The following is a 9172-nucleotide window of genomic DNA, read 5'->3' as shown; positions in this document are numbered from 1 at the left end:
CTGGCTGTCCTGGAACTCACTCTGTAGACCAGGCTGGCCTCGAACTCAGAAATCCACCAGCCTCTGCCTCCCGAGTGCTGGGATTAAAGGCGTGCGCCACCACGCCCGGCTGGGTGGGCACTTCTGTGAGGCGATGAAAAAGCCATAAAGAGCGGGAAGGGTTTTAATTGCTGGCACAAGTAGATGGGACAGATAGTATTGTTGAAGCGAGAGGTCTTTCCATTCAAGTCCCCACTTCGATCTGGGGCAGCACTTCTGTGGAGACTAATCCAGACTCTGCTAGCTTCAGGGGTGAGATCCTGGGCAAGTTACCTGACATCTCTTGGGACCTGCCCAGTGTCAGCCAAGTCTCGTGCCCACTAGGTGGTTGTGTGCTGTGTAGGAGCCCAATAAGGAGAAAGCATTTGAAGTAGGTAGGCAGCAACTGGCCTGACTCTGAGGTCTTAGGCTTGGGTTTTGCTGTCTCAGAGCGACAAGTGTTCTTGGAAGTCTGAAGTGGAGGTGCTGAGGGACAGAGTTAGTCAGCGGGTGGGGGGGAGGCATGCAGTGTTGGCATGTTAGTGCTCCATAAATTCAAACTATTGCTATTAATCCAGGAGTGGCTGGCACTTAATTGCCAGGTTTCCTGGGAAAACGGTCCCCAGGGCCCCTGGGTGTTGAGCATCCCTGGTTGGGCAGGGGAGGGCAGGGCAGGAAGCAGCTTCCATCTGGAGGGTCTGCTCCTTCCTGCCAGGCCTGTTCCCGGCCACCCACCCTCCCCGAGGAAACTGAGGCTGGCACACCGCTTAGGGGAGATGACTCAGTGGGGGTCACTGGCTGAGTCATACCTAGTTGGACCCAGGAGCCTTGTACCCCAGCTTCCGGGGGCTTGAGGTCCCTCAGGGACCGGGTACATCTCAAGCCTGGTTGCCATGCCCTTAGGCATTGTTAGACACCACCTACTTGCGCCCCACGATTTGGACAACCTGTGTCTCTTGGTCAGTGCTCTGGGGATCTCAGTGACGACCCCCTCCCCCACCTCCTGCATTGAGCTCTCCAGCCCAGTACTGTTCTCATTGGGACAAGAGACAAATCCCTAAGGAACCTGATGGCCTGCCCCGCCCTGGCCAGCCGGAAACCCAGCAGCTGAGCAGATGGCTGAAAGATTTTTCCTCCCACACAACCCTGTCAAGGGTCGGCAGGGGGGCCAGCCCCCTGGCTTCCTTGTGAGCCAGTCCTGGAGCCCCTTGGGGCCTGTCCGGATGTGCCCCCCCCAGCTGCTGGGGGGGGGTGCAGCTTGGTCTCCAGGGAGGCCTGGAGGGAGGAAGTCTGTGCCCTGCTTGTGGGGCTGACTCACGGCAGCTGACAGGGGTGACGGGGTGGGGTGGGGGGGCTCAATGTAGCTTCTAGATGCGGGAGGTAGACCTGCTTTTCAGATGCACACTGGTGGGATCTCCAGAGTCCCTGGGACTCATTGGTGGGGAGTGGCACATAAGGGCCAGGGCTGTCAGTGTTGTCTTCCTCAAGGCCCTGGTACTTCTGGAGTGGGCAGGTGAAGCTTTCCCTGGCAATGAGGTACATCTGCCATCACTTCTGCCACTGTCAACCCTGGGGCCCGGAAAGGAAGTCCTGTCTGGTTTTGGGAGGGTACACACCAATCTTGGGATCTGTTCCCCCTGCTTACCCCACCTCCTGGAGCCTACTTAGAGTGATGGCTGTCTGGAATGTCAGGGTGTGTGTGTGTGTGTGTGTGTGTGTGTGTGTGTGTGTGTGTGTGTGGTGGTGGTGCACCTGGGAGGTAGGGCAGAGGAAGCCAGCTATACTTGCTATTCTGGCCGACTGGGTCATCCTGGTGGTCCTAGGATGGACCCCACTGGCTGCCAGGTGGTCTAGGTAGTCTTTTAGGGCCAAGCTAATTCCCTTGCACCCTGCTTCCTGTGGGCTAGAATATGAGGTATGTACACTGCATCTTTTCAGTTCTGCAGTATAGTCCGTTTGGATGCCTCCTTAGAGAAGGCAACCTTTAGACGGTGGTATGGGGTTTCTTGTCCCAGCATCTATGCCCTCCTAGACCTGCAGGTGGATCTCTCTTTCCCTCCCTCCCTCCCCCCTCCCCCATTCTCACAGCCCTCCCTGGTCTGCCAGGTATTGAGGCTTCCTCTGCACCTGTGAGATGGGAGTGCCAGAGACCAAGCTGAGAGGCTCCTGAGCTGTCTCTGCACTCGTGGGTCAAGGGTGGTCACAGAATCTCCCCACCCCCCAGCACCTCTCCATTTTCAATAACTCAACAGGTCCTCCATGTCCTTGGGATGGTTGGGCCTGAACACAAGCCAGGCTGTGGCTCCCAGGGACCAGCACTGCCTGTGGCAAGCTGAATGGGGCAGTGGGGGCGTTCAGGGATGCTGTCCACCTTGCTGACTACGGGGAGCTAGCTGCTCTGCATGTTTGCCATGCATACTTGGGGTTTGGGGAACAAGCTACCCAGCTCTTTTTGTCACTGTGGCTCCTACCAGGAGAAGGGGGGGATCAGGACAAGCCCCTGAGGCTAAACCCAGGTGGGCAGATGAGACTGTACCTTCTGTGGGTGAGGAGAGCCGTGCCTGTAGTCACACCGACACAGAGCCTATCTCAGCTGAATGTGAAGTTCCTGGGGCTGCTTCCCTCCTTCCTCCTCAGGGCTTCTCTGCTCTGTCCCTGGGTTATTGCAAGCTCAGCAGCTGCACTTTATCCCCTAGCGCGTGGAAAGTGTTGTCAGTCACTGGAGGGGACCAGCTTTATGCTGCCTAGGCTCCCTGGACATCCAGCCTGGGGCCACCTCACCTGGGGATGCCCTGTATTCCACAGCCGTGCTATCCACGCTGCTGCCTCGCCCAGAACTGGGTCCCTCCTGGGGCTTGGGCCTTGCTAGGTGGCCTGACTCACCTCCACTGCTTTAAGTGTCAGTGATAAACAGCACAGCCACTCTCTTCTCCAGCCTATGCCAACCTACCACAGCTCTGAGTGCCCCTGGGCAGAGTTGGCTGTCCCCCAGGCTCCTGGGGTAGGTCCTAGGTGTGCTCTCTTCCTCCCAGGGGGGTACCTAGAGTCCCATGTTGGAGTTGGAGTGGCTGGCATGTGACCTGAGACTGGAGTGCCAGTCTGCCTTGCCCTGTTGCCAAGGTATCTGGGGTACTTGATCTGAGTGCACTTTGGGGGTGGTAGGTGCACCTCAGAATGGTGAGGACGGATGGGGCACTGTGGCTGACTGGAGCCGGTGCCTGTGAGCAGGCTGGTTGGGATCCATCCCCTCTAGATGGTGGCTGGGCCTTGAGTAAGCCCACCTCCCATGCCTTGTTTCCCTATCTTTGACTTGGCCTTAAGGACTGGGACACCCAGCCTCTTCCCATTCCAGGAGCCATTTTAAAGCATGTGCTTGCTTTGTTGGTAGGTTGCAACTGTTTCTAAACAGGGGGTAGGTTAGGGCTGTGAACAGGGCTGCAGCAGTCCTTCACACTGCTGGCTCTGGGCTGTAAGCTCTGTAAGGTGTTAGTTTCTGGGGGTGCATCTGGGCCTTCTGTGAGTGCTGTTCCTGGTCACCCTGTGGTTTCATTCCCACACCATAGGGGTTCTGTAATGCCTGAAGTTCATCTTTGCAGGAGTGGTCAGAACAGTGGCTAGGAGTGGTGGGTGCCACGTGAGGGCCATTAGAGTGAGCACACGTTCCAGGTGAAGGGGCAGGTGTGGACAGAGCACAGGGTGCCCAGAAGGCAGGCTAGGTAAGATGGTGGCTAGTGGGTGATGTTGGCCATTAGGCGTTGTATGCAGGCGGTTGTTCTTGGACTGGTGAAGCTTAGTTGGGAGGGTGCTTTACTTAGCATGTGGGAAGATCTGGGGTCCATTCCTAGTACCATAGAAACCTGGTACATGCCCATAAACCCAGCACTCAGGAGCTGGAGGCAGGAGGAGGCCATCCTAAAGAGAAAAAAAATCTTCCTTACTCATGCCAGGCCTGCAGGAGGATGGGTATCCAAGTCCAGTTTGGACTGCATGGTAAGACTTAAGTTTTTGTATGTGTCTTGGAGCCCCAGCTGTGGCAGGAGAGCAGGTGTGCTCTGGGTCTGATGGAGATGGCCACTGACAAATCCTCACTGCTCAGGACAATCGTGACAGATTCTGGACGGTACTCCTCTTGTGGGGTGATGAGTGATGCAAGAACACAGCCCAGTGGCCCTTGTAGTCTGCAGATGGGGCTGGAGCTGTGTGCACTCAGCTTGTGGGTCATCCAGGCTATGAAGGCTGCGCCTGGCTCTCCCGTGCCAAAGCCTGGTGTATGGGGATATGGCACTGACCAAGGCTAGGAATCTCCCAGGGAGTAGGTGCTCCATGGGCAGGTGGACAGAATGAGATAGGCCTGGTTAGGTTTAGCCTATTTCATTCTTACTCCTGGCTTTTGCTGCTGTGTGCTAAGGACCTGCTATGTGCTAAAGACCTACTGTGTGCTATGACCCCTATAAGTACTGACAGAGTGCAGAGTGCCTCCCAGTGAGTTGATAGGCCTGCCTTTGCATTAGAGCTGAAGTGTCCTGTCGGTTGCTGGTCGCCCTTCTTTGTCTGTTTTGGGTCTTACAGAGCTCAGGCCACAGAGGGAAAAGTGACTTGTAGGGCAGGGGCAGCAGAGAGAGTCCCCTTCTAGCTCCTGACAAATATTTCATGAGTGGGAAACCGAGGTGCCACATAGCCAGTGCTTGGTTCTCTTTGTAGTGAGCTCTGGGCTGGGGGACAAGGCTTGCTTGTTTGTTTGACAAGTCTCACAAAGCCTAGGGTTGCCTTGAACTCTCTGTAGCCAAGGATGATCTTGAACTCTTGATTTTTCCAGTCCTGGGATCACAGGCATAGGCCGCTGCACTAAGATTTTAAATATCTTACCTGTTCACCATGTATCCCCTGGGCCCACTGCAGTGCATGGTATACAGTAGGTCCTCAGAATATTGTGGGGAGGGCCTGAGTAGATGGAGGTGGGTCTTGTACACAGGTTGCTCTGTGCTTACCCTGGCCAGACACCACAGACATTCTGACTGGCTTACACATGCGTCTCCCCGAGTTCTCCATCAAGCTTAGAGATGCTTACACTCCTGTGAGTCTGGTCACTACAGGCTGCTTTTCATCTTCTGTGTGGCTGTCCCCACACTCCCAACATTTACTCTGTGAGGACAGCAGCCAGTCACATTGAACTTGCCCAGATTTTAAGCCATTGTGTAATCGAGTCCACGTGGAAGTGGGCAGGGTGAGGTAGTTCCTCTGGCGTGGGAGACTGAGGTGGAGACCCGGGAGGTCACTCAGGATGACGTAACTGGTGAGGGTGGGCTTCAGAGTCCATGCTTCTAACCACGCCTCCTAGAGGTAAGTAATACTCCTCTGCTTCAGTTACTCCCCCCAACCCCAAATCCGCCCTCACAGTCTTCATTCAGCATGGGACTCCCCTCCAGGCCTTTCTTGTCCACCATTAGGTCACCTACCTGTTAAAAACTAGCTGGAGAGACACGTGAGCCTTGGCTCGTGGGATGTCTGTGCTGAGTAAGTAGTTCCTACTGGGTGGAGGGTGGGGTCCAGCTTGGAGCTCCCTGGAAGAGGTGGCACGTAGCTCCTGATTTCTACTGTGGGATGAACCAGGGTCCCTGTGTCCCCAGCTTTACCTGCTGATTGGGGTTGTCAACAACAGCAGGGAGCTGTGGCCAGGGCTCTGGGCCTATGAGCACGTGTTTCCACTTAAACCTCTTAATTGTGGGAAATGAGTCTAAAATCCCTGTCAGACTGCCCGCACAGAGGCAGCTGTACTGCCTTAGAGTGCCTAGCCCGGGCAGTGGAGAGCCTGTGTCTTAGTCTTTACAAAGCAGCCCTAGCTATCCTGTCAGTGTTCACTTGGGTATGCTGTGAACAGCCTGTTTCCCAGTAGGGAGGTCCTTTTTTTTTTTTTTTTTTTTTTTTTTTTTTTTTTTTTTTTTTGAGACAGTGTTTATTTTTATACAATCTCATCATTTCTTTCGAGACGTTTTTCTGTGTAGCTTTGGCTGTCCTGGAACTCACTTTGTAGACCAGGCTGCCCTCGAACTCAGAAATCCACCTGCCTCTGCCTCCCAAATGCTGGGATTAAAGGCCTGCGCCACCACGCCTGGCTTAGGGAGGTCCCTTCATCCGAAATTTCATTTCATATGGTCAACTGAAGCCGGAGGAGACTAGATGGAAAATTCTAGAAAACACCAAGCATGGCTCTGAGTGGTGCTGAGCTGAGCCGCCCCCCCCCCCAAGGAGGCAGCGCCTCCACGGTAGATCTGGCCTAGCCACTGTATCCACCACGTGGGAGCTGCGGGCTCCCTGGCTTGCTGGCTTCCACGTGCTGGGTGTTCCGGGGTGGTCGCGGGGCGGGATGTTCTCTGGGCTCATTGCCTTCTGACTTGTTTTACAGCTCGGCCGCCCCGCCTCGCTCTCCACCATGAACGAGCCCACCGTGCAGCCGTCTCGCACGTCCTCGGCACCCGCCTCGCCAGCATCCCCGCGCGGCTGGAGCGACTTCTGCGAGCAGCACGCAGCGGCGGCGGCACGGGAGCTGGCCCGCCAGTACTGGTTGTTTGCGCGCGCGCACCCGCAGCCGCCGCGCGCGGACCTGGTGTCGCTGCAGTTCGCCGAGCTCTTCCAGCGCCACTTCTGCCGGGAGGTGCGCGAGAGCCTTGCAGGACCGCCGGGTCACGACTACCGCGCCACTGCTCCGCCCCGCCCCGCGCTGCCCAAGGCACGCAGCTCCGAGGACCTGGGCCCGCGGCCCGCCTGGGCCCTGCAGCACCTGCGCCGCGGCCTGCGCCATCTCTTCCGCCGCCGCTCGGCGGGGGAGCTGCCCAGGGCTACCAGCGACACCAATGACATCGACGCCACCGCTGCCAGCAGGCCCGGCCCGGCCCGCAAGTTGCTACCCTGGAGCCTGCGAGAGCCGCCCGCCGAGGCGCTCAAGGAGGTGGTACTGCGCTACAGCCTGGCGGACGAGGCAGCAATGGACAGCGGCGCGCGCTGGCAGCGGGGTCGCCTAGTGCTTCGGTCTCCAGGTCCTGGCCACTGCCACCTTCTGCAGCTCTTTGATCCACCCAAGGTGAGCCACCTGGAGAGTGTGCTACAGCGTGCCCACAGCTCGATAGGCACCCTGTGGGCCTGACTCTTCCAGGACAGTGAGTCTGCGACCCCGGAGAGTTCAAGGACTTCGTGCTGTTGATGGGTTGGAGCATGTTGGTTCAAAGTCTTTGAAAGTCCAGATAGACCTAACATGGACATTGGAGCTTTCAGGAAGGACATGAGGGCTGAGTGGCATCCCTGGGGTGCTGACTCTGCAGTTTCGTTTCTTTTGCTTCTTGCTGGCAGGTGACCCTGGTTTCAGTTACTCTGCTGGCAGGTGAGGCCTAGGGTCTCAGTGCTTCAGCCTGCAGCTGGCATCCATCCCTCCTCCTGTGTGGATGTGTGAAGCCTGGCTGCCTGCTGTCATTTTTTCTCTGTAGTCACATTTTGTGTCACAGCCTGGCTGTAGAGTAACAGTGATGTGATCCCAACCCCGAGGCACTGCTGGTAATAGTCAGGCATATGCTTTGCAATGATCACAGGCCAGATAATTACCTCCTGTGTGCTAAGCACACATTAGGGGCTGGGAGCCATGGAAGGAGTAAACTCGCCCCAGGGGCATGCAGCTGGCACTGTTGCAGCAGAAAGGTAGTTGGGTGTGCTAGGGTGGCAAAGGCCTTGTAAGACATCTTCCTTGCTAATGACTGCTAAATGGTGGTGGTCTGAGTTTCAGTGTATCTCCAAGTGACAGAAGCACACACATTTCCCCTCCCGGCCTTCTCTTTCCAGCTTGGATGTACGGTTTTGTCTTTGAGATGGCATGTTGCCTAGCCTGCTCTTGAACTAGCTATGTAGAGGATGACCTGAGGCTTGAGCATGTCTCTACCTCCTGGTGACTGGGATTCTAAGCATGTCCCACCAGGCCAACTTTGGTGGTGCTACGTATTGAACCTGGGCATTGTGCATGGTCAGCAGGACTTTAGTCACCAGCTTGCACATCCTCAGTCCCCATGTGTTTATTTTTAATTGTGTTTATGTTATATATGCATATATGTGAGCACGTGTGAGTGCCGCTCAGAGGCCAGAGGTATCCATCCCATACCCTGGAGTTGGAGCTACAGGTGGTTGTGAGCCACCTGGTATGGTGATGGAAATGGAACTCTCAGGTGCTCTAAGTGCAGAGCCCTCTCTGCTGGGCTGAGTTCATCTCGTTCTGAGTGCTCTTCAGAGCCAGCGCTGGCCCCGCCCACCCGGTTTTACTGATACCTGTTGTTGGGTGGTTCAGTGGTTTCCACTTCAGTGCCTTCTTCCCCATGGGTAGGGTCTTGCATCATTGGCCTCCCAAGTGCTGGCGCCATGAGCATCATCTGCGCGCTCCTGTACTTGGCTTTCTTGGGACTTTTCTGAGTAATGTCCCAGTGACATTCACACATAGGTCTCTGTAGGGCATGTGCTTTCGTTTCTCTTGGGTATATTCCTGGAAGTGATTTTCCTGGTGACACCGTGACTTTTCCCAAGTGGCTGTGTCAGCTGGTGTCCTTAGTGGTGGTGGCAGAGAGATCCCTGCTTCCACAGCCTTACCCACTCTTACCCTGGTCAGTCCCATAGGCATGTGCTCGTCTCAGGAGCTGAGTGCCGCCTGTTCTCTTGCCACATGTGATTTCTTCTTTGTGAAGAGCCTGTTGTCTTCCCACCCCACCCTGGTCTTTCCCTTTGTGCATCTGTGTTTGGGGGTGCATGTGTGTGGAGGCCGGGAGACAACCTTGGGGGGTCTCCCCCTTTGCTCTCTACCTTACTTTTTAGGACAAGCTCTTAGAATCTGGAGCTCATCAATTCAGCTAGCCTGCCTGTCCAGTGTGCCCCAGAGGGTCTACCTGCCGGTCTCCTTTCAGTGCTGGGCTGTGTCCTGCTGTTGCCCTGAGTTCCTGGGGTCCTCATGTTTGTGGGTCATGCTTTGCCAGCGGATCCATCTCCTCAGCCCCTCCACTGCCTTCTCTAAGGGCTTCCCAGAGCTTGTGTGTGGTGCGGGCATTCCTGTATTGCAGAAGATGTCATGCCACACAATGTGGACTACCTTCCTTTTTTTTTTTTTTTTTTTTTTTTTTTTTTTTTTTTT

At 55.8% G+C, this 9172-nt stretch overlaps 1 protein-coding gene across 4 annotated transcripts in view; it reads left to right on the top strand.

The window, feature by feature from the left end:
• Sh2b3 (SH2B adaptor protein 3) overlaps positions 1 to 9172 on the top strand; it is a 23230-nt gene that overhangs the window by 2655 nt on the left and 11403 nt on the right. For all 4 annotated transcript variants that reach the window (XM_029533613.1, XM_021186870.2, XM_029533612.1 and 1 more), the window contains exon 2: positions 6422 to 7096. In XM_029533613.1, coding sequence (XP_029389473.1) covers positions 6449 to 7096 — 648 coding nt within the window. In that variant the 5' untranslated portion in view covers positions 6422 to 6448. The remainder of the gene's footprint in view (positions 1 to 6421; positions 7097 to 9172) is intronic.

The sequence above is a fragment of the Mus pahari genome, chromosome 23 (genome assembly GCF_900095145.1).
Source record: "Mus pahari chromosome 23, PAHARI_EIJ_v1.1, whole genome shotgun sequence".
Taxonomy (NCBI): Eukaryota; Metazoa; Chordata; class Mammalia; order Rodentia; family Muridae; genus Mus; species Mus pahari.
Note: the sequence above shows the minus strand (reverse complement) of the source record. Positions and strands in the feature narration are given on the sequence as shown.